Source organism: Thunnus thynnus, chromosome 10 (genome assembly GCF_963924715.1).
Source record: "Thunnus thynnus chromosome 10, fThuThy2.1, whole genome shotgun sequence".
NCBI lineage: Eukaryota > Metazoa > Chordata > Actinopteri > Scombriformes > Scombridae > Thunnus > Thunnus thynnus.
Genome location: NC_089526.1, coordinates 6,620,019 through 6,645,268, shown reverse-complemented (window position 1 = coordinate 6,645,268; position 25,250 = coordinate 6,620,019). Strand labels below are relative to the sequence as shown.

The 25,250-nt window shown below is 40.7% G+C and overlaps 1 protein-coding gene across 5 annotated transcripts; it reads left to right on the top strand.

Moving 5' to 3' along the window:
• The first annotated feature begins 364 nt into the window (after nt 1-364).
• On the top strand, nt 365-24,895 carry LOC137190914 (glucocorticoid-induced transcript 1 protein). Of its 5 annotated transcripts, XM_067600644.1 has the most exons (10): nt 367-519; nt 628-1,063; nt 7,678-7,826; nt 13,920-14,009; nt 17,886-18,011; nt 18,961-19,098; nt 21,217-21,406; nt 21,977-22,097; nt 22,430-22,776; nt 24,470-24,895. In XM_067600644.1, the coding sequence occupies exons 2-9, from the start codon at nt 757-759 to the stop codon at nt 22,767-22,769; spliced, it is 1,461 nt and encodes a 486-aa protein (XP_067456745.1). In that variant the 5' UTR covers nt 367-519; nt 628-756; the 3' UTR covers nt 22,770-22,776; nt 24,470-24,895. The 5 variants fall into 5 exon arrangements, with proteins under 5 accessions (XP_067456744.1, XP_067456747.1, XP_067456745.1 ...); XM_067600643.1 differs by having other exon boundaries at nt 365-519; nt 693-1,063; nt 22,430-24,895; XM_067600646.1 differs by having other exon boundaries at nt 365-519; nt 7,681-7,826; nt 22,430-24,895.
• The last annotated feature ends 355 nt before the right edge of the window (nt 24,896-25,250 follow it).

Here is a 25,250-nt window from a genome sequence, read left to right as displayed (position 1 = left end):
TCTAACAGGAGGAGGCTTGTGGATTTTGTCCCCCATCACTTACATTGTAAGCACATTATGAAGGGATCTTCTAATGCTCGGTATGAACAAGAGGAATGATTACAGCAAGAAAAACCTATTTCAATGTTCATATGGGCACCTGACTATTGAGACAAACTTGAAAAAATGTGAATCCGTCCTTTAATTAAAAAAAAAAAACTTTACCCATACTAAGAACACAATTCTTACGTGATTGGCTGAAAGTACGGTCCATAGACAAACTTGGACCAATCAGCGACGATACTGTACAAGGCATTTGTCCAATCAGAAGCTAAGAAGTGAAGCCCGTAGCCCGCCCACAGACATCAGCCAGTAGTCTGGCCGAAACAACTGTCATTTAGAGTGTGTGGACATGATGGGGAAGACAGAGCTGGAGCTGGAAAACACGAATTAAAACGTTTCAAGAAGTATCAAAAATAACTTTAAAAGTTTCATATGTTGTGATTAAGGCTTACGTCGGCATGTGTTAATATCTTCCAGGTAAGTTTATCACCAAATAATGCGTGTTGGAGCTTTTTTTTTCCTCGAGCGCATGAGTTGATTTTTTTTTTTTTAAAAAGGAAGCTAACGTTTTTTTTTTGCTAACAGGCTAATGTTTATCTTACCGTTCCCCCCTCCACCACCACCACCTCCTCCACCTCCTCCTCCTCTAGAGAAGCAGCAACTTTGGCAGTACGTCTTTCTTACTGCAGTAGGAATTACAGCCAGTTTCGGAGGATGTCAGCCCCCAGCAACTCGCTTCAGCAACCCAGGGTGAGACGCAGCAATGCGGGCTCCCCCGGCTCGTTCAACAACAGCAGCTGCCGTTTGCACCCCATCCGTGCCACCGTGCCCTACCAGCTCCTGCGCGGGGGTCAGAGCAGCCCGACGCGGGCGCAGACCCTCTATGGAGGAGCCACGAGCAGCCGAGGCTCAAGTCCCCCTTCTAGCCCGACACTCAGTTCAGGAAGTGCAAACGCTAAGCAGAGACTGTCCCCCGAAAGTAAGGACTCATCCTGTCCCCCAGACTCGCCAGTTTCCAGAGGTAAAAACACCTATTTTCAACAGTTTTGCCTCACATAGGAGAAGAAATGTCATACCACCTTCATGTGCCACGATTTTTTTCCGGCTGATTTCTGGTACACACACTGGTTTACAGTTGAACGATTCAATTTGAATATTGTAACTGTGCAGATATAAGATTAAAACTCATATTTGGGAGCCTTTTAATTCTGGAGCAACACTTGATTTACAGTAGGTTGATACATTAACTATTTAATCTGTTCTTCCACTTTCACAATCAGGCATTAAAAGAGAATAGAGTGCACCATTGGCTCTCTGATTTCCTATGGACTTTTGACAGAGAGAGGAGGAGGAGAGAATTGGCAGAAAGACATGCTTTCAGTTGTAAAAGGGGCCACGTCAGTCCCTGTAGAGGCAATGCTGAGCGAATGGTCAGGTGTTGCCTGTTGTGACCTCACTTAATACATACAGCATAGAGCACACAACTCATTCATAACATATGCTGAGCCTCACCATGTTGCCTTGCACATGGATAACAGGGGGAAGTGCTCTGTTGTTACATGTCTCGCTCAGCTGCTCTTTGGAAAGAATATGGAGACAAACTGAAGGAGGACGTGAGAGTCCTGGCAGCTCTAAATCAGCATTTCCCAGTGCCTCTCTAAATCTCGTTTATGTGACAGGCTCTCCTGCCAAATATCGACACTGTGGCAGTTTTTTCAGACCGGTAGCAGTGTTCTTTCCGAGGCCAGATCTACATTTTTTTTGCTGGAAGAATACTTTTTTCTGTAAACCCTGTGTTTTCTCTACAAAGAAAACACACTTAACCACACAGTGTCTGGCAGATGTTTGAAACACATTGTGATATGGAAGTGTTTGAATATAGCTTGCTTTTCCAGTGTCTGGACAAAAAAACAGACTCATTCTAGTTTTCTTAACCACAGTGAGTATTTTTGAATCTGCATCAGTTCCCATGAAAAGCACCAGGTATTCTCACTACAGTAGTGTTCTGTACTTAAAGGATATGGTTGGCAATTTTCTATACTTTTCTTATTCTCAAATAAATCCATGTGCAGAGCCAAACCAACAATTAATTGATCCTACTTACAAGTATTGTGTGTGTATCCAAAGCCTGATATATGTGCCATGTTCTTTGAGAAATTTACAATGAAGTACAAAGTCAAAAGGTTGTCATATGTAGCACAAGCAGCTAGCGAAGCTAAACGGAACTGTGTTCCCGCCATAGACTGTAAAAAATATGGACGTAGCCACCGTGACGTCACCCGTTGGTTTCTGAAGAGCGATTTTGAGGCTCAAAGTGGGCGTCTCTGTCCGTCGCCAGCTTGGCAGTGCCTGACTCCGCCAACTCCTGGCTACTCCAAAATTGGCAAAGAGGTGGAGCTGAGGTGGGCTGAATGAAGCCTGGTTGCTGAAACAAGCCACCTAGTGGCTAGCGACCTGTCACTCAAAGCAGCCATGTCCTTAATTATGCATAACTTTACGGGTTAATGGAATTTAATTGGGTGTTTATAAAAAAAAAAAAGCCCCTGTACAGTTGTCATGAAAGGGTAAATTAGGTATAGACACCAAAACCGTCTTTTGTACCAGGCTGTAAATATATTTATTTCTTCATTTTATTTTTTCTGGACATTTTAAGACGGGGTTCTGTGGAGATTGACTCACTTTTGAGGTCAGCCTCAAGTGGCCATTCGAGGAACTGCAGTTTTTGGCACTTCCGCATTGGCTTTGTTTTTCAGCCCCGGAGCTTCGTGCTTAGTTCAGTGGTGTTTGCTTTACACAGAACTATTCTCTGGAGACTGAAAACTTGATCGCTGTTATTAATCTTTGGAACCGTTTCTAAACAAACAAACAAACATGACCATAATCTTTGTGATGAAGAAACATGTCATCCAGTGCAACGGTGTGGCTACTGATGTGTTTTGATAATAGTTTTTGGGACAACAACGGAGGTCAACGGCACAGAGGAATAAGATATATCAGACTTTGGATACACACACAATACTCGTAAGTAGATCAATTCATTGCTAATTTGGCTCTCCACATGAGATTTGTTGACAGTAAGAAAAATTTAGAAAATCATCAGCCATATCCTTTAACATGGTTACAAATTGCCACACGCTACACAGCAGCTACTGTGCACCAACTGCATCTATTAATAGGGCTGTCACTGTTTATTAGAAATTTGAACGAATGTGGGGAAAAAATAAATATTCATACTGTAATGACTTGTTCAAATTCAAAATTTACAGTCTACAATCAATTTAAAGTAGATTACCTTGTGATCCAGAGGAGTGTATCCTTAACATTCACTATCAGTTTGACCTATTGTGTGCCCTTTGACCTATCAGTAAACTAAACTAATAAATAAAAATGGAGAAGGACAGTAGAGAACAAAGCCGTACTGATCAGATAATCTCGACACGGAAGCATCTGAGAAGCAGTGTGTGGAAGTATTATGGGGGCTACAACAGATGGCAAAATTACCAACAGATTAGGCTGTTTGCCAACTTTGTGAAAAGCAGCTGCCTTACTCTGCATTGACAACAAATCTGATGACTTACCAGCTAGCTTGCCTAGCTAGGCTAAGTGAGCTTGTCTAGCTCTACAACCTTGTAAGACACATAGTTCAGTTGTATGACACCACACGGGAAAATATAAAGACTATATTGAACGTTAAGACACTCTCGCTGACCGCTGAGGGGTTGACATTGCTGGCCATATACTGTACTTATGACAGTCATAGTAAATTGTATCTCCGACACATTACAGTATATGGGTTAACTTTGAATTAATTCGAACAAATTACTTGATAAGTTTGAATTCGTTTGAACTTGACCTTTTGAGAAAGTGGCAGCCCTATCCATTAGTCAAGTTTAATAGCGTCTCCCTATTACATTTTAATCAAAATGGCAGGCCTCTTGTTTCAGTGCAGCATGGTGGTTATTGTGGAGTGGTGTGTGGAATTTCATGTTTGTGACAGCGCTATGCTGTGCTTCACATTCCTCAGTTCTTTGAATGAGATGACCTCCAACCTTGACCAGTGTACCATGCAAGGCAGGAAACGAAGTCTCTTCTACAGCGACTCAGTAGGCAGACTTAACAGGCACGATGAATTTCACCCGTGTTTGGCTAGCGGTTGGTGTTGATTTCCCACCCCGGTGGCATGCCTCGCATACCTCAGTCCACTGAAAGAGACGACCTCTAACCCTGGCTGGTGTGCCATGTCAGTGATGATGATGGAGACTTGACCCTCGTTCATGGCTGTGACCTCACAGTCCAAACACGCATGAGAGGCCTCAGATGATGACTATGATCATATCAATGAAGGGTTGGTAGCTACCGGCCATGAAAAAAAATGCAAATCATCACACATCATGCAGGACACAAACAAGCATTACATTGTGAGGGTAATTTAGTCATCACCTTTCATCACAGCAGCCCAGATTGATGTAACTGCAGCAGTAGGCTTTTCACTGTGTAATTTTTCATTCATTGTAGTACTTTGAACCCACTCACAGACATAATGTTTGCCATTTGGTTGAAAATTCAGTCCAAAGTGCCTTACAGTACCATGAATGTCAGTTCCAGGCAGTGTGAATGTGGTAATGGCGTACACAAGTGTTCAAATGGTTCAGATCTTAGCCTGATGATGAAGTCAAGAGTATTATATTCCACATCATGACCTTTTAGGTTCACTAGCATGACATCATTCTCCTACCACACTTTCCCAACAATGAAAGTCCGCCTCTATGTCAAAGTGCCAGCTGTGCTGAAACAGCCCTGCTTCATTGTCACCCATTCAAACTGCAGAGTAGGACCAAATGTGAAAATGAGTGTGTTGTCCAAAACAGTTAACTCTGGTGGAACTGTGCTGTGTTTTCTGTCTGAGCATAAATTGCTGCGTAGCATCTGGGAGTTTAACCTTATTTTTTATGTGATGTTAAAATGTTCTCTTTCTTCATGCACTCAATAAAAATTGGAATTGCTAGCACTGTTAGCATATCTTCCTCATGCGGTGAGATGTACTCAAACTAGTCCAAGCTTGCTTGTTTTGGAAGTTACCCACTTGACCCATTGAGAGATGCTAATAATGCTAACAAGTCATTTCCTGACCAGCTGAGGGACAGATGCTGAAACTCATGTTTTTTTTAAAGATCATGTCCAAGATTAATACCATCATTTATATTGTGTAAATGACAATGGCTCCTCAAGTTACTGCTTGCAAAGAACACAGTTTTTAGCTGTAACAATTCATTTACAACATTATTGAAATACGAACTCCAGGGTGACCCAGTGGTTAAAGAGATTCCCCGAAATCATAAGTTCAAAGAGTTTATTCCAATGATTATGAGCACTGTGCATTATTTATGTAATATAGTATATTGACGCATAGTATCTTAGGTATTTACAGAATCAATAATCCTATCACCTATTTCAGTAGTTTATAACAGAGTGAGTAATATATTAGACATATAATAATATAATTTAGGGCTGCAACTAACAATTGGCATTATTGAATAATCTGCTGATGTACTCGATTGAAGGTCACAGGTCTCAGACATGTAGCTTTTAGCAAATAGCTTTTTGTGCTCAATCAGCAGTCCAAAAATCAAAGATATTCAGTTAACTATTACACCATGTAGGCTATGACTAAGAAAATTTGCAGATATCAGTAAGTAGTTTCAGAATAAAGTATTAATAAATAATGTTTCACTATTCACAGTGTAGGTAAATTGATCAATCATAAATGGAGTTGAATTAAACTGAACTGAATTAAAATGGTTCAAGACCAGGATATGACCGCTAAAGTGACCGAGAAGCTCCACCAGGTTAAGATTTAACATGACTTAACGTTTAATTTAGCATTTCTGACATACCGAAAGTGCAGCAAAGTGATTTTTTTTTTTTTTTTTTTTCCTGATCACAAGATCAAGCTGAACTATTGGGATTTTCCTTCAACCTGTGTCATGCAGCCTTGTGAAAACCTACAGGAAACTGTTCTGCTATGGTTTACTGATTTGGACCACATGTTTGTTTTCACATTAGCTTCTGCTCTACAGTTAATAAACACCCATTTATCCCTGAAAATGCAGAGACTTTTTTTCACAGCTTGCTGAATGTCCTGTAAAGGAAAGTTTTTTTTTATTAATACTCGATCTGAAAATATTCTGTTAATATCACATACACTACTCACTTATCCCTGAAATCAGCAGATGGACTGCTTTGATGTCTTGGCCTCTTTCACACTGTTTCTTTTTTCTCATCAGGAGATTATTCTAGTCTGGCAAATGGGTGGACGATGGAAAATAACCACAATCCCAGTTCTGAGAGCACTGGCTTGGCCTATATCAATATTGATGGAAATTTAGCCTGCTTCCTTTGTCTACAATGCTTCAGGGAATTTTACTGTAGCCCAGTAAGCTTACTTAGGCAATACCTTTGGGTGGGTAGGCCTGTGTATTCTATGAACAAAGAACAACAATGAACTGCTGTGTAGTTCTGCTTGGAGAGGGGTGCCTCATGTAGATAGTTTAGTCTGTGTATCCATGTCGAAAAGGCCGCTGCCTTGGCCTGCTTAGACAAGAAATGGAGTAAATGAGCATATTTCCTGGTCATCATTCTATTCCTTTTATTCTGTCTTTGATGCGGAAATGAAAGAAAGAAAGACGCTGACATTGGCTTTTAGTAATCACACACAATCTAATTGAGGCTTACAGCAGTTTCACACTGTTCTCAAGCTAATATCTTTGTGTTTGCATGTTTTGTTTTTCTCTTTTTTTTTTTTTTTTTCACTGTGTGTCACTGCAGGAATGTTGAGTGGATGCAGGCAGTATTGATGTGCATTGTGGTGTGGTTGTTTATGAGTTCTTATGTGGGTGGTGTGTGCTTAACTGCTCTGGCTCACAGCAGACTGCTCTCATAACATCAGATACTCCTGCTCAGCCATTTACATGTGCTTCGGGCCTCAGTGCTCAAGCCTGCTGTTTGCTCTGCACTAATACTTATGAGATTAGAAATATTGTCCATACTTTGGAAACAAGAAAAGATTGTAAGGCAAGTTTGTTTCAATAAAAAAAAAAACGGTTGCAGTAGTTGACAGAGGTGAGGGTTAAGTGTTTATTAATGCCGTTAAAGGGATTGTCTGACTTTTTTCAGGCGGGGACCTGAGTGACAAATTAAATCATTAGTTCACTGAAATATATTTCTATTCTTGTAATGTGAAGAGCCATCTATTATACATTTTGGGCTCCAACTCCTGAAACACAGTTTAACAACCAAAGGCCAAGAAAACCAACTTATTTTGACATTGAGGTTTTGTTTCAGGTCAGCGGTTGTTATGTATGATTACCATTTTTTTAACCAGAAATGTAAACCATTAAATTTTGTGCTTCTCAAAATATGGCCCCTGGTTCTTGGCTACACATTTGCAGAGATTTACGACATTGGCGTCTTTAATCGTGTATGCCGAACTTAGTCCTACTGACACGATGAGGAAAGTTGGCACGCGGAGTGGCAAACATGCCTCAGGGTGTCTGGGGTATATTGCTAACTAGGTACTGACACTTTCACCGGTATGTGTGACTCATCCTGTTTCTGTATTTCTTTCCCGATTCACAGCAGAAAGGTCCAAGTTACAGGTGCGGAGTTCCAGTGCCATACGGCGGACATCTTCCCTGGACGCCATCACAGGGCCATACCTCACTGGCCAGTGGCCTCGGGACGCTCATGGACCCTATCCTTCCTCTATGAAAGACAAAGCCACACAGGTAAATACCATTCAGAGGAAAAACACTATGTTGGCTATAGACCAGAGTAGGGGGTGGGCCATATCATATCATTCATGATGATCTGAGGATAAATCTTAATGGAATGAAAATTTGGGTGAGGGGAAGTGTGCTGAGTTTACACATCAAAGTCTGTTTACAGATCTCGGGGAGTACTACCGCATTTTTAAAGCCTTTTGTGTTAATAACATTAACGATGGCGGCATTCCATTTAGGCGTGCCAGTTCCAGCGCTGACGTGACTTACTGGGACAATTAACGGAATGGAACCATTGTTAGCGTTCTTATTTACACCTGCGCTTTTCCTGCTTTGACAAGTCAAAATGTACGCGGTGAAAAGGGTCCATTTGCCTCAAGTGACGTAAACAGAAAATTAAATTGGAAAAAAGATCTGGGTGTGGAAGATAGAAGTTACCAGAACTTTCCACCTCCTCATCTCTAGCTTGAGGCAAGAGGCTCAAGGCCACATTAGCTGTTACTAGCATGACACACCCGAATCACCAACCAAACTGTCGGCAGTCAAATTACATTGTGAGTAATGAGGAAGCCATGTTTGATAAGCACAAAGAATGCGTGTGATAAAAAGGTTGACAAGTTCTTTTTTAAAACTGCCAATTCTCTAGAAGTCCAATGCTAAACCAGTGGTGCACTCATTTAATGTTTCGTTTTCACGTATTTACTGTATGATTAGACATCAGCAACACATGGCTGGCAGCTATGTAGCATTGCTGTCGGCTGCGCTGTGGAGTCGTCGGTCCTCAGATCTGAGCACTTTGGGTGATATGCAAGTGGTTTGATTGATAACATTAACCTTCAGAGACAAAGAGAAGAGGGTGTTACATCAGTCATACTCTGGAGGGGATGTGCCAGTCGAAGTTAGTTTAAAGTTTGACATCCACCCTTAGGCAAGAGGGTTTGGTAAATCCCCAAGTTTAACACTCAATTTCACCTTTTCTCCTGGCAAATTATGGTAATTAGGACCTCTAAATAATTGTTGGTTTCTGTCATGGTGGTTGGTGATGGAGACTTATACACAAACCATGGAGCCAAAGATTTTGTTATAGTAAACTGGTGGCTAGTGGTGGAGTCTGCTGCCAATACCGCCTAATATATTTGGTGTAAATAGCAGGAAATTCCCTCCCGTCGCTACATTTTAGTACATTATAACACTTCATAAGGAACATATATGGATTTCACATTGAGGTCAAAACTCCAGCAACACTTGTAGTATATAGAACTTTATTGTTAGACCAGCTTGTGGCCTTCATCAGGGTCATCATGAAACACTTACATACAACATTTAAATAGGTTAGGTATCGATGCGAGTTTCACATCGAGCCTGACCACAGTGTTCCTGGATAGCAGCCCACACATGATCACCCGCTAATCTTGCCATGTGACTGATGGCTAAATGCAGTTTTTCCAGAAGGGCTTAATTTTTTGGGGGGGAATGGGGGGTTAAGGGGGGGGTTGGGTTTTTGTTATGAAAGAATATTGAATATGTATGATCATGACAAGGGCTGCTCCCTCTTTTTGCTAACAGAAGCCTTTCATGTGTCTGAATGAAGACCGCCAAGCCTCATTTACATGAGCTTCATCCCTTTAACCCCTCATGCGCCTTGCATTTCTTTGTGTGTAGGCTGAGGAAGTGGTGAGAGGGCCTTGCAAGATCTCTTGAAGTGGCTATAAGCAGAGTAAACACCTCTAATTATTCGGGTTCCTGTTCAGGCCTGGAAAGACTGGACAAGTCTGGAAAATCAATTTGATAATTATCAGGTTAAAAAAAATGTTAATGCACTAAATTGTCTGGTCACAAATACACAGTGATCTTCTGTGCTATTTAGTGACATGGCCTTGATCATATTTCCCAGCCATTATTAGGAAAGATCCGATTGAACTCTGATTGAAGTGAAAATTTATGTCGGTCAAATCTGTGGAAATATTAGATGAAAAAATATTTGGCAATGTTTTAATGTTGTGGGAGAGTGACACACTTGACAATCCTTGAACAAATAAATGCACAACTCCCCCAAGGATAGTCAAAGACCACTTCCTGTTAACAAGCTATGCCTGGGCCCAGCTCTTTTTATGGAGACAACAACAGCAGAAAGCAGTGGACAAAAGGTCCCTGGCCTCTTTTGTTGTACATTGCACAAGTTCAAGACAGCCTTTCCTTTGAGCTGTAATGTAGCCCTGTATGGAGGTGAAGTTGTTTGCACCTGTCCCCCAGGCTATGGCTGAGGCGAGGAGAAATCCCACTGCTTACCACCTGGCCCTCGTGGCTGCACGGCCCGCCTGCCTTTTGTGTGGGAGTTGAGGAGCAGAGGGCCCATACATATGCTAATCACTGTTCCGGGATAGGTCTGTGTGCCCTAGGCCCTGTGGTTACGAGACACAGGGAATGTCTGTATGAAGATTAGGGCCCTGACACACCAAGCCGACCTCAAAGAACTTGCACTGACAAAGACAGACTGATCAAACAATTTGCGTTGCCTCGCGTCTTCTGTTGCACTTGAACATGGCCAGCTGACTACTGACATGCGTTTATGTTCTGCGCCTGCTTGAGAGGAAATAACTAATCACAAGTCTGTTTTTAGTCATTAGAAAACATAAACAAAACTAACTAACCTCGCCGTGTTTTTCGCTACTGTGTGTCTGCTGAAACCGTCTCATTACAGTACAGAAATTTGAATTGAGAATATATGTGGTAAAAATGTGGAACCGACACTGTAAAGTTTTGCAAACAGCTGCCGATAAGACTTAAAGTGGTAGACATACAGACTAAAACTGCAGGTGGTAGTTGCTCACAGATGCTTAATGACAACCTGTTGGTGCCTGATGGCTCACTTTCAGCTCAGTGGTTTTGGGACTTTTAGATAGACACACACACACACAATTAATCCTACTTTCATGCTGTATTATATGTACTGTCACTGGTGATCCAATAGCAGTGCCTGATATTTGCTTCATATGAGCTTAATGTAATCAAATGTGTATTGTTTATCTGAATGTAGATGAATGTTGATTGAAGAAAGAAAAACAAAAATACCTACTTAGAGATCTCTATCCATTTTTTATTTAGGAATGCTCAGTGAGTCTCAGACATGTACAAGATAACAGATACACAACTCACCAAATCAGAATGCATGTTCTCCTCATTTCTAAACCCCACCAAATGATAGCAGTGGCACTCTGTTCGCATGTCTCGGCATGCAATCTAAACAAACCAGCACAAATTCCACTGCAATTCTATTGAAGCCCAGTCATTATTTCCTGCTTTGGAACATAGCTGGATTCTTGAGGATGTTGCCTGCATGTAACCCTTTGGGTGGGAATCATAATGGGAAGCAAGCTGCAGGCTATGGTAACAGAGTTTTATCTGTGCAGAAGTCAATTATCAGGCACAACACCTGGCAAACAAGTCTACAAAGCACACAGCACAGGCCGGAGGTTCAAGAGCTAGCATGATAAAAGAGCCTCAGAGGTAAATAAAGGTGGGTGTTCTTGTTAATAGACAATTTGTTTTTTTCTGGGGGGGGGCAGAGTCAATAAAGAAAGATAGCTTGCAGTATTTTTTTACTGTCTTGTCCCAAATGTACTCCAGATATCTGGTTGGGTAAAAAGTGTTTGAGTTTAATTGACAATTGAGATCTGCTGATATCTTTAAGTAATTAGCTTTCTTGAGATTTAAAACAAAAGAATAGATTAAGGTGAATAGTTCCTTTTGTGCTTGAAGTGTTGAGTGTTTAGGAATTCACTTATAAAACCACAGCCTAATATTTGTTTAATGTCGGCTAAATGTACAACTAGTGTGCCGGCCGCAGGCGAAATTCTCACATCATCACATTAACCGTTAACTATTAACTGTAATCATTTCTTTTTTTTGCTGGCATAACTTTTTTAACAATAAGCACACATTCAATGCCACTCTTATTGAAATCAAATTTATAAAGGATTGATTTGATTTAATGCTCATGAAAATGAAGCAATACTTCCTGGAGATGAAGGAAAATATCACTTGCATATGCCCGAAATGAACTGAAAATTGTCAACACACTTTTATCCTGACATAGTGACAATGAACTCCTGCTTTGAACCCCTCTGTTTTTTTTTTGATTTGAGCAAAATTATCAGGCTTTTCATTTCAACCAGTATCGTTCAGCCCCATGAAAACTGATACATATCACTCAGTGCCAAATAAACACATCCCACATTTCTCTGAGAGAGAGAGAGTAGCATGCCTACTTGACGTCACCGAACATCTTTGAGAATTTAGTTTTTCCTCAACAGCTAAGTCCACAACTCCATAAAGCCTGTCTGCCCTTTTTTTTTTTTTTTTTTTTTTACAGCAATCTGCATTCTGTATGAACGGATTAGGCTGCAGCATCAAGTCCCTCAACGTTTGGCAGAAGCATCAAACAGCGCACACCATTCAATAGGCCATGCACAAAATGTTAATGCTAAAGGCTAGCTACACATCTGCCATCCAGCGTGGCCAAGCACAGTGGTCCCTTTTATGAGAGCACAAGCACCCATTTAATTCGCTGTCCTTTTCTGGGGAAACCAGCGCCAGCAAGCCAGCGCAAACGGCTTCACGGGTGTTCCTCATTATTCACAGTGTGATATTCCATATGATAGGGGAAGGCTTGTGTGTTAGTCGGAGAGCCATAGAGGTTTTTCTGTTTGTGTGGGGTCAGACATAGAGCAGTGTGAAGACAGTGACATTTAAGATGTTTCGTACTACTGTGCAGACCATACAACGTCAGATGTTTGAAGATTTGTTTGAGGACCAGAGGCACTGTTGATATGCATAATCAGGGGGAAGTATGTGGTTTCAGACAACCCTATGAAACATCCTTAGTCTGTTTCTGTTTTTGCATATATTTACATAACTTAACAGTTTCCTTGTTTATGCAGTGGAGGTCTAAAAGACATGTTCTGTGAGACAGAACCGCTGCTATGGTCTCTGGTAGGGAATGTTTTGTATATCAGATGTTTCCTTACTGGTGTACTAACAAACAAAAATGTCTGTAGACTCATTGACCTCGTGTAAGCCGATCGCTGGTGCTCGACATATTCTGCTAATCACAGCAGTGTATATAGGTTAAATGGTGAAACTCATTTGGTGAAAAGGTGGAAACTTCACCACTAGCTGCTATTAAAATCCTTGTAAATGTCACCTGTGGTTGACAAGGATGTCTTGTCGGCAAGCAACGATATAATATTTGGTTGCCCTGTAATTATTTTCTTTTAAACTATGTTTAGTTTGTGAAATGGTGATAATGGTTGAGGTATTTTGGAATGTACTAGCTGGTGATTCCTTGTAGACCAAAAAAAAAGTGATTTTTTTAGTGCCCTGCCCCAGATGTATTTATCTTAACCCGGATTACTAATGGAAGCAATCAAACATGCTATGACTTATGTTTTTCCTGTTGAATGCGGCTCTTTCCTCAGGGATGGTATCTCATGACTGTTTTCCTCATTTTCATTGATTCCAGATTTTCAGCTTTACTTTTGAACACACGGCACTCATTACTGCTTTCACCCGCATCTCTCTCAACCCCTTATCCAAACATTTTACATTTGAGGTATTTAGTTGATGCGCACATCCTGAGTGACTTCACAGTGAGTGGGCACGTTAGCTGTTCACTATCCTTATCAAGGGGGGTTTTGTAGGATGATTCCTGATGAGTATATATATATATATGTTGGTTTGGTGCAAGACTCGGCAAGGTCTGGCTACATCTGTGACCTTTAAGTTATCTGATCTCTGTAAACATTAGGCCTCTCTGCCACTTAAACAAATCTCAAAAACTGCAGCTTAGTTAATCTTAGGCTTTAGTTAGTTAGGGTGTTGCTAGTTAGGGTGATGTAATGTATTCGATTTGGATATTTTTTGGTTTACACACAGTGGAAATGTTCATGCACTAGGACTGTGTGACTACATCATATGAGATGTGCTATTTGGTGGTATCTTATAGTACATTTAGAGCATGTTTCAATAATGTAAGTTGTGTGTATGTGTGTGTTAGAAGAAATAATAAAGAGTTGTGTAACATGTGATTATGTGTTTCAGACTCCAGGTCTCTGGATTGATGAGGGAGCAGAACAGGGAAGTCCTCACCAGAGATCAGCCTCCTGGGGCAGCGCAGACCACCTCAAAGAGGTAGGTTCACCTGTCTTAACCTCTGTTCACCCAACTCAGAGCTGCTCCTGACAACAAAAACCACAGACAGTGATGTTTTTGTCATTTTTGAGGTTCATTCCATTTACTCGAAATGTTTTTTATTTGTCAGGGTCTGAGGTCAGCCTAAATATTACACTCTTTAAGATTGGTTTCCACTCCTGTCTATCTGCTGGGCTTAGTGGCCAACCAGCAGACCACATGGAGCTATTAGGTCTCCAGCTCTCCAGACCACAGTCTAAATTTAACCTCTATTCCCCACTCAAACTGCACCCTTGCATCTCATGTCCTGTTGTTTTTGAGAGACAGTGCAGGAGCTCCTCTCAAGGGTGAAACAGCCATATTGTTCCCTCTTCAGCTCGCACTGACTGAACTTTTTCAAGTACAACTTAAGCTACTTAAAAGCCTCACGGATGCCCCCGCAACACAATAGACTCATATTTTTATGTTTCCAGCAGGAGAGTAGTTCCAAAATATTAATGACACACAGATGTCTTGGGTTTTTGTTTATATTGACCAGACCTAACAACTTAGAAATACTCTCAAGAATCTTCCACCACCGAGAACAGCTCGCAGAACTACATTCCATAAATAACATAATTTTATGACCAAAATGCCAAACAATAACTTTATAATGTACAGTTATACAATACTAATGTAATGTGCTTTGGAAGGAACAGACTTTACTTTGTTTGACTGTGTGTCAAGTGTTCAGGCTTCGGTTACACTTGTCATTTCAGGTCAGTGTTTATCTTGTGATCATGCTACGGTGCATTAGGTGACATATCTGGATGCACAAGAATCTAATTTTACCGACATTGCTGATAAATTCTTAAGATAAAATATGGAAGTGTTCAGGCTTTTATTGTGAATAGAATTGGATATGGTGTGGATGTAAAATACAGGTAGTCAGATTGCACTTTAGCGATGTTAACAGCTGTTGAAAGGAGACAGGAAGAGACTCATTTTAATAAATACAGCCACAAGAGATACATAAAACCCCATTCACCAGCTATAGACTCACAGCTGTGTGATCTCATAAAATCCGATTGTTTGAATTAGATTTCATAAATCACATTCACGTGTAAATGTATCCACACACCGTAACTAGGCCTGACAGGAAGTTTTAGTGTTTCAGCTTTCTGCAGACAGTCCCAGAGCCTTGGCCTGCACAATCAATAGCATAGCACAGCCAGGAAAACCTCCCTTTCTCATCCTCTGAGATTACATCGGGATTGCCTGGACTTGTCATTATCGACTGCTGCGGTCACTCAATGAATGTAGTGAACTGCGTCGAAGCTCTCTAACCTCTGCGATTACATGTGTGGGAGGACATCTATGAGAAGAGTGAGTCTCTTTGTTGACTGTGTTGCCAGGATTACAAGATCAGCACTGAAGACCACACCTTTGTCTGCATAGTACAACTACGTCTGTTAGGTTCACAAAGGGTATCCTGTTTTTAGGTTGATACTTGGCCAGATACAGAAACACCCATTGACTTATTTCATCATCAGACAAACATGACTGACTGCATTATATCGGCCTCCAACAACGTTCAAGTCAAATCAGGTCTTATGGATGCACGCAGTAGTAAATATTTTTATGAATATTACTGTTGTAAGCCACATAAGAGAAGAAAGCCTTCCAGCCATCCTAAAGATAATTAAAAATAAAAACAAATATTGATTTGGCAGCAAAGCTTTTTTTATCAGTGTAGTTTGTCATTGTTGTCCTAGTTGCTACAGAATGGAAGGAACGTTACATTGATAAAAATGGTAAACCAAGCAATAAATGTTTCAGATCTCTTTAGATTATTTTATGAATTTATGATGATTAATTTATTTTGAGGTTAATGATTAAATATATGGCAGCTTATATGCTTGTCACCTTATGGCCTCATTTGTTTCATTAATGGGAAAAGTTAAAGGGGACATGTCATGCTTTTTTGTGATTTCCTGTTATTTCTATATTGTTATGATGTCAGATGTTAAACACGGTCAAAGGTCCAAAAAGTGAGGTGAGTGTATGTAAAATACTCCCTGCAAGTCAAAATCCAGGGCTTCAGCCTGCTCTTAAGACTTTGTTTGTAAAGATACCTCTCCTTAGTCCTTGTGTTGTTTTCTCACATCCGTCCATTCCTTAGCTTTTGTTGCGAAGGTTGTTCCACAGGTTGTTCACGTTTTCCACTCGCATATTTCAAATAGAACTCAGGCTCGGACATGAATGGATCTATTTGAGAAGTTTGTATTTCAAGTAAAGAACGAGAAAAAGAAGTGAAACCCTACTGCTATTGTTTGTTTATGTAGCTTCCATAGATGTAGCATAAGATCTGGATACAGCGCTGGAGACGAGCCTCGTTCTTTCTTATGAACCTTGCTCAGTGGTGCATGAAGCCAACAAAGCCACTTTCCACTGTAAGGAATTTACCAGGATGCATGCATGCACTGACTGGCTGAACCGGCTAACTTCCGGTTTAGTCCTTCGCTAACTGGACTGGAGATAAAATGATTTAATCGTGTGCAGTGTCAATTTTGACAAGATTTAGTTTTAGTCTTAGTTGCTTACTGAAAATTGTAGATGGTTTAAAGTCACATTTTAGTCTTTTGTTTTGTTTTAGTCAAGATTTAGTCAGTGGAAGTCAGTTTTAATTCTCAGTTTCATACTATAATGGATTTTGCTGAAGGATATTTCTCCTGACTGTAAAAATTCCAATGAGAAGTAAGCATACCTTGAACTATGTGTTAAATCATCTAGGCTGAGAATGTGTTAGTGACTTACTGTACTTCTTTCATTTATTATATGAAAGTGAAAGGTTTCTAGAAAAAGTCCAATACAGTCATATTTCCATATAAATGGAGCAAGGCAAGCTAATCACTAACATGCCCTGAATCCACAGAGAAGTGTGAGCTATACTAATATTAAATTTAGTCCTAAAAGGGAATTAACATGTTATTGAACCAGTCAACATACATATATGTACCTTGGTGGACACTGCAGGATGATGTGTCTTCAGGTGTCTTTTCCCCGGACGTGAACCAAGCAGGAAAAAAATTCTTCCAATGAGAAAGATGCAGGAGGGCGGTGAGAATTTGTACTTTCACCAGGAGATAAATGACTGGTTAAAAAGGAAAACAACCAATGCTTTGACATTGTCTGCCTGAACAGAGCCAACTAAACTAGTCAGGGCATAATGAGATTTCACCGGAATTTTTGTCGTCAGTTTTTTTCATTTACGTTGTCATTACAATGTAGTCATGAAATAAAAGGACCTAAACGAATACTTTTCAAAATTTTCATTGACAAAATTAACAGTGATCGTGCAGCTCCTCTAGACTTTCCAAATGTTATTTGGACCGAATGGATCAAATTCTGATAGTGAAATGAGTCATTTCATGGGTGTTGTGATGCTCAAAAAAATGTATCCACTGTTTACAGCCGCTCCTTTTCCCATGATTGTGTCCTTGTCTGACCCAGAAGTTGTAATGTCACGGTTTGGCCACTATGTCAAATTGGCCTTAAAGCACACTTCTTGGAGGCTTGGTAGCCTCCGGCCACTGGAAGTCTGTCAAGGAGCAACTTGTTGGCCAATCAGAACAGAGCGGGCACATCAGGAGGGGGATCTTAAAGAGACAGGAGCTAAAACAGCCTGTTTCAGACAGGCAGGAGGCTGAACTGAAGAGCTGCATAAGATAAATAAGGAGTTTTTTTGAACTGTAAATCATGCAAAGATATTCCAGTAGAGCCCCAGAATATAAATATAGGACCTTGGAAATGTGCATGATTCCTCCCAGAGATATTGCCTTCACAACTCAGAATCGCAGGGTGTTAATTGCTGAAGTGATGTTGCTTTTCTTCCAGCAGATTGCTAAACTGAGACTGCAGCTGCAGCGCAGCAAACAGGTCAGCCGGCAGAGCAAAGACAGGGAGCAGAGCTCACTGCAGCTGCCGCAACAGGCGCAGCATGGCACCGCATGCCAACCTCAGGTGAGTTATTCATGTCATTCACGCCTTGACGAACAGAATCACTGGTATGCTCCTTTCAGGTGGAAACATTAACCAACTCCGACTTTGGTGATGCAAGATTTTTACCCTGACAGCGGTGATATGATAAGGTAGCTTAGCAGCCAAGCAAAAACATACAAATTAAACAGATGGTGACCAAACCATATCACAGCTGCTGAAGATAAGATAACTGAATATGAATATGAGGGTTAAGCAAGGTTGCTTTCTATATTGCTTGGTTAACAATGCCAAATTATATAAGAATGAGGATTTTATTTGTTTACTTGCAACATAAGCTTAAGTTTGTTTGAAAGCTGCATGCAGTAATTATTCCTGCATTCAGAGATAATGCATCCTCTATTTGAGGATTAAGTGTAGAGTGAAAAGGCCTGTTTATTCTTATAGCTCTATATTTGATGTTTGCCGAGTTTATTATGATGTATGTTGTACAGCGTTTTCCTGCGGAGGTCTAGTTAATGAGTCCCCATGCTGACCGCTTGTGTCAAAAGAAGACTGGAGAGAGGAGGGAATGTGTCTGGGCATGCCCTGTTCTCTCCATGTTTGCAGTTCATTCATTAACAGATGCCCGGCAACGGTACACATCAACCACTGTGGGAAAATTAACATAAACAGTGATATGCTATTCCCCGTAGCCATCTGTGGTAGATCACAGTCATGGCTGTGTTTTTGTTCTCTATGACATTTAATCCCACTTCAGTAACATCTATTTAAACTGAAAGCCTCCACCCATTAAATATCTCATTAAACTGGATCAACAACAATCCGATACCACAAGCAGATAACAGAGTGACACCAAGATATATGCAAAGTTATGTATTTGATTGTACAGTTGATCTGAATCTGAGTCTTTTAGTGTCTATTGCTTTGACGTGTGCATAGCTGTAATTTATCACTCATGTTGTTTTTCCAGTACAAGGGAACTTCATCAGCCTTATCGACAATCCCTGTGCCAAAATCCCTCATATCCAGAGTGCCGAGCAGCGTGGAAGGCATCAACCACGAGCTAGAAAATGTGTTTATCAGAGAAGACTGGGAGCAAGGGATACAGGTAGGGTGTCTATATACACCAGCAGCTTTGTTGAGTAGCAGATGTGAGTTTTACCATCGAGGTTTCGGAAGATTTAGAGCAGCTGAATTCACGTCATATAGTGCAGACAGTAAATACGAGCAGCAGAGCGGGGGAAAAACACTTCAACCTCCAAGTTGTAATTATGAGAACAACATCTGGGGAATTTCTGATAATATCTCAAAACCACAACCTGTGATGCAAATGTAAACTAAAGGGCATCACCATGAAAACCAAAACGTAGGATTGTAACCTGCAATCAACAGGTTTTACAATATAGAATAAAGGGCAAAAACACATCAGTGGCATAAATAATACTTTTAACCCCCCACAGAAAGATTTATCAGATTCTGGTAACTTCTGCTCTGTATGACACTTCCAGTTTGTGCTGCAGACATAAATCGGCACAACACTGACAACAATCATTAATACTATCAATAATACTTAAAATATTCCAATAAAGGCCTGGCACCCTCTGCAGTAAATAAATAAAGCCACTATTAGAGGAAATATGGTATATTTTCAATTTGAATCATTAAAGAACACACAAAACAACATCAAACTTACATATATAATTAACTACATATCTCTAATTCATGTGGTCAAAAATATCTTTCTAGGCCTTTTAAACAAAAGCTGAAAGAGTCTAACTAAATTAGATGCTGGTGTTAATATTGACATTGACACCAAATTTATATAAATCAGCATTTTATGGGTTGAAAGTGGCTCAACCTGTCATCTGTTGCTGACGTAGAGGCGACTGTTTGGGAGGTCTCTATGTCATGACATTTATATAAATGGAAGAGAAAGTTAACACCCACATCACCCCCCCCCAGCCACCAGCCCTCAGCCTTGAGTGTGAAACCGCCCGCACTCATTTTCAAATCTGATGGAGAAAGTTTTAGCTTCAGCAGCTAACGGCAGCACTGACCCGCTGGAGGAAATCTCCGTCCGTGACTGTCTGCGGTCACAAGAACAGCAGAAATCCTCTTCGCATTTCATCCTGTAGCTCTTTAACTTTCCGGCTGTCTGTTTCTGCAATTATCAGCTGGTAAAATCTTGTTTTTAAAATGTTAAATCGTGATGTAACTGTTACTGATCCCGTCTGCTGTAGACCGCAGCTCTGCAGCGCACAATCAGAGACGCAGAGATTTCCTCCAGCAGGTCAGCGCTGCTGTTAGCTCCTGAAGCTAAAACTGTCTTCATGTGAAAATAAATGAAGTTAAACACAGACAGGTTTATTTAAAAATGACCTCTGGCCACTGTTTGCCTTCCTCTCATTATCATTATTATCATTATTATTATCATCTATCATTTTTCTCAGGCTAGGATATGTCACTGAGACGCCCCACTCCTCCCTCTCAGCCCCTCGCCCACTATATTTAACATTTTTCAAAATTATGCAGTGGGTGGAGTTAAGACTCAGATCTGATTTATTACACACATGCAAACTTACTGTTCAGTCAAATTTAGCATTGTACACCATACAGTCAGACAGGAAGACATATATTCTCACTCACACTGAATTAAATCCCTTAGAAGTGAGGAGACACGTAAATCTTGCCTGATGTGGGGTAGTAAACCTTGGCAGGTCTGTTAAAGCTCCCCTCTTAGAAAGTCACACACACACACACACAGTTTAAACACATATACAAACACACACACACACACCACTACAGATTTACAGCCTGCTGTGCACCAAGCCCTCCCCCCCCCCCCCCCCCCTCTGCTCCCCCATTTGAATCAGCTGTGCCAAGGCAGAACGCAATGCACATGACACTGTTCATCTACTGTCAAGTACCACCATCTGGTGTGGTGTTTGCTTCTCCAATTGCCCTTTAAACAGACCGACAAACACACCAGAGGCCTTTTAGTACCAGTCTCTCCTAGATTTTGGACATTTTAGCTGATTCGATGGTGACATTTTCCAGTGAGTTCAACGTCTCGCACAGGAACACTTTAACAGTTCACATGGGGGGGGGTTTGCGGGTTTGAAGGTGACCTCTCTAAACACTAAGCATCACCACTTTGCCATTTTTAGGATCTGTGTACGTTAACGCATGACCTCTCACCACCTCTTCCCGCACTGTGACCTCACAGGCCATGGATGCGGTGGATGGCCGCCGCGCCCCCTTCCCTCCGCATCGCTACAGCAGCAGCGGGGACACACGTGACACGGACACCCAGGCCCCTTCCAGCGGTGACTCCAGCCCGTCGCCCCGCCCCTGCAGCCCCGACCACCTCCATTCCCCCGATGGAAGCCCCTGTTCTGCAGAGGACGTCGACAAAGGTGCGCCTTCACCGTTAGACAGATGAATGTTTTTACTAATTTCACTGCTATGTAGAGCTAAACCTGTACCTGTCGTTTGGTAAAGTTATTGGTCAGTTGTTTCCTGCATGCATATCTATATGATCAGCGGGTTTAGCTAAGTTACTTTGATTCTTCTTTGTCTGAAAAACATTTACAAAGAGACAGACACATTCAAAGCTGGAGCAGGAACCTCATACTTCATGGTAAAGACAGATATTTGTTTCTAGCTCCAAGTATCAAATTATGCGAAAAGTGGTAGCGAATACTTGCTTAATTTGTCTTCTTGTTTGTTGGTTCTTTGATCAGATATTTTCTGATTTGAATCATAATTTTGCCGGTTTTAGATTTTATTTTAGTCATGCATTGCTCTTATTGTGTTAAAGATTTGAGGAGTGTCTTTTGTTCCATGAAAAAAGGATTTGATAGGAAAAAAACTCAAATGTCAGCCCTCCTTTATCCACATTACAGCTCCAGAATCAATAACCAAAGTTTTTCTGTTTTAACTAAAAGAACAGTGTTAAAGTGTTATATCATGTGCTGTATTTCCAGACGGTGTATGCAGTTCTCCTCTCCCAAAGTTTGCCACTTCTCCCAAACCTAACAACAGCTACATGTTCAAACGGGAACCTCCAGAGGGCTGCGAGAGGGTCAAAGTGTTTGAGGAGTTGGTGTAAGTCATTTTTGCTCACTTCTCATTCTAAGATCTGTTTGTTCTTAAATGTGCAGTCATATATTCTGACATCGTGCTATTTGCTCAGTTGTTCTGTCTTCTACCGTGTGAGCACTGAGTGTCCTGATCATTAAAAGAAAAACAACAGATGCAGTTTACTGTACTGTTTAATAGACTCTGAGATCCTGTTAGAGGGTAGTACAACAAAGCTAACAAGCTTATTTGCATTGTGGGTGGCAGGGATGAGGGCAAACGTGGGTTGAATTTAATCAGAACAGTCATATGAATAGTAAATAAGCAAAAACACTGAGTTCAACTTCTGTTGTCTTCAGGTCCGGCAAATCAAAAGGCTTCCCTCTCTTCTCGTGCCCTGACAAAAACAAGGTGAACTTCATTCCCAGGGGCTCTGCCTTCTGCCCCGTCAAACTCCTCTGCTCCTCCCTCTTCTCCCCCGTCTCCCCCTCGTCCTGCTCCTCTGTCAACCCTGGTCTCCACGGCAACGACAGCCCAGGGCCTCAGGTGACTCCGACTCTGCCCACCGCACCGCCACCTACCTTTCCGGCCTCCACCGACAGGAGCACCGACACAAGCACAGGCATAAACACAGACAGCCAGAGCCCTGACGCAGACGTGGGGAAAGACGGCTCAGCACAAGTACTCCTCACCAGCTAGTCCTCAGGTATATAAACATGACCGCACCACCTAGAGCTAAGAGCATTTCAACTAGCCAGGTGGTATGGTTTTAAAACTAAAAATAAAATTAAAAAAAAATCCTTGCACTCCGTTAATCCTAACGTTAGCCAGCAGGGAGTGCCCAAGGTCTAGAAATGACACATGGGGAGGACAATGGTACCAGTATCCTGCTGCACAAGCATTTCTGCTCGGTCCCAGTGTTTGTCCCACTGTTGGTGATGTTTTATCAAGGAAACGTTTTTTCGGTCAATGTCGTTTTTTTAAAGATTTGACCTTGGGCACGGCCTCCCTTCACCCATCACTAACCTAGCCTTCTCCTCTGTACCGTGACAACAACCATAAAGAGAAATAGCTTTGCTTTGTTTTGCAAAAAAAAAAAGAAAAAAATAGAAATGACTGCTCAAAATTATTGTGTTACGTAGCGCCAGAAGTTTTTGTCAAGATTAAATCAAAAAAAAAAAAGGAAAATTCCAAAAGTATGAGATATCAGAGAAACACACTGAACTCCTGGTATCTATCCAGCTTATTAGCTGTTCAGTGTTCAGCGAGCAAACGTCTAAAAGGTCTTTACAGGATGAGAAAATCATCATTTCAGATCTTTTACATAGTGGGATGTCTTAAAAGTCAGAACGCCTTGCCCACATTAACTACATTGTTTGCACTTGTTAGGACCTGGCTCACATTGAAACCGGCCATGGCCTATTTTTTTGTTTATTTTTTTAAAAAAAAGTACCACACACACTGTCAATGTGAAAAACCAGCAGTCATTTGAGTGCAGGCTCCACCCAAAAAGGCTGACAAGCTAAGACCTACATCTGCATTTCTCGCCTGATCACTTAAAAACTCTGTTAGCTCAACACAAAAATGCAAAATATCAGCTGTTTTATTCAGTGACCAAATAATAATCAATTGCTAAAGCACACAACTTCCCCCATTGCCTTGTTTTATTGCCCCACACTACCCAGAACAATAACTCAGGTCATGTGGAATGTACTTGTTTGGACTATGTTGCCTTTCCCCAGTGTTTATGACTTTCTGCTATAGAGAGACATCCCGGTTCTTTCTCAGAAGTTTTTTTTTTTTTTTTTTTTCCCTGGAGAGGGGAGGATATTTACAGACTGAATCAACTGATTGATGTCACAGATTGTGACAGATTACTTTTGCATTAACCTCTTCAGGTTAGAGTTTCAGGTGCTATGACACATTCCAGAGACGTCGCTCAACAGTCGAGTACTCATGTAAATGGAACTAGCTACATAAGCTACACCCTCCCAAATTAAGAAGTTGACAATTATGTTGTTCGTTACCCCCCTAAATATGTACCAAAGCAAATTACAAAACAATGAAAAGGCCCATCATGTGTTTGGGACATGACAGGCACCTTTTTTTGTGCCAGAAGCATAATGTTTATGTGCGTTTTTTTGTTTTGTTTAGAAACAGTTAAACAACAAATAAACACTTGGTTCAGAGTGTTTTAAATAAAAGGCGCTAATTGCTAAACCAAGCCTAAGCACTTACTTGGAAGTGAGATGATAATCACTGTTTTTTTTTTTTTTTATTTTAGACCAATTTGTAAGTTGAAACAATCAGAACTTGAGTGTGCAATCATTTTTGTTTGAGGTAAAGCTACACTAACATTTTTTTTTTTTTTTTTTTTTTTTTTTTTTTGTGTAACACAGTTTGGTTCGATATTCAGATTCCAGCAGCTGTGCCCTAACGTTACCTGCACAAGTTTATCTCACCAACAACATGTTAAAAAGAGAAAACGTTGAACACTTGATTTGAAAGGCAGAATTTAAAACTAGTTAATGTTTCATTCCAAAACTTTGGGTCTATCGAAGCCACTTGCACACAGAAGCACAAAAAAAAATATGAACAACGTATGCAATGCATTCCACACAGATTGAGTTGAAATACTCTGCTCTGCTTTCAGCTCTGAGGAATTTCAAATCATACTAATTCTGATTTTTATTTCACATGCTCATTGTGCAGTGCAGTTAAGAAATGATTGCCATGTTTGGCAGTAATGATTCAGTTCTCCTGTGTATTAAGCATTTTTATGTAGATCTTGTGTGTGTTTTTCAATAAAGAAAACAAAAAATCTCTGTTTTGGATTGATATGTAATCCTTTTTTTTTGCGACGGCTCACTGACAGACACAGTGACTGAATGATATTTGTATACAAATAGGAGTCAAGGTAAGGCAATCAATGTATTTGGTTATAATCATATATTAACAAATGTCACATGGCTTGAACATCAAAAATGACACAAGGCTAAGTTACAAAAAAAACCTATAAATTTACACTCGTTTATAATATATTTAAAACAAACCCACTAATGATTGTGATGATATTGTCGAGTAGATTAAGGCATTTACTCTGATATACAGTATATTCAATTTATGCAGCATCGTAGTCGAAATCAGTAAAACATGATTGTATTTTTCAAACTTTCCAGT

What these genes read in the sequence shown, in the direction of transcription:
- LOC137190914 (XM_067600643.1), top strand. Translation starts at nt 757, where the DNA reads ATGTCAGCCCCCAGCAACTCGCTTCAGCAACCCAGGGTGAGACGCAGC. An exon ending in AGACTCGCCAGTTTCCAGAG is followed by an intron (nt 1,064 to 7,677) that starts GTAAAAACACCT and finishes CCCGATTCACAG; the next exon opens with CAGAAAGGTCCAAGTTACAG. An exon ending in TGAAAGACAAAGCCACACAG is followed by an intron (nt 7,827 to 13,919) that starts GTAAATACCATT and finishes TATGTGTTTCAG; the next exon opens with ACTCCAGGTCTCTGGATTGA.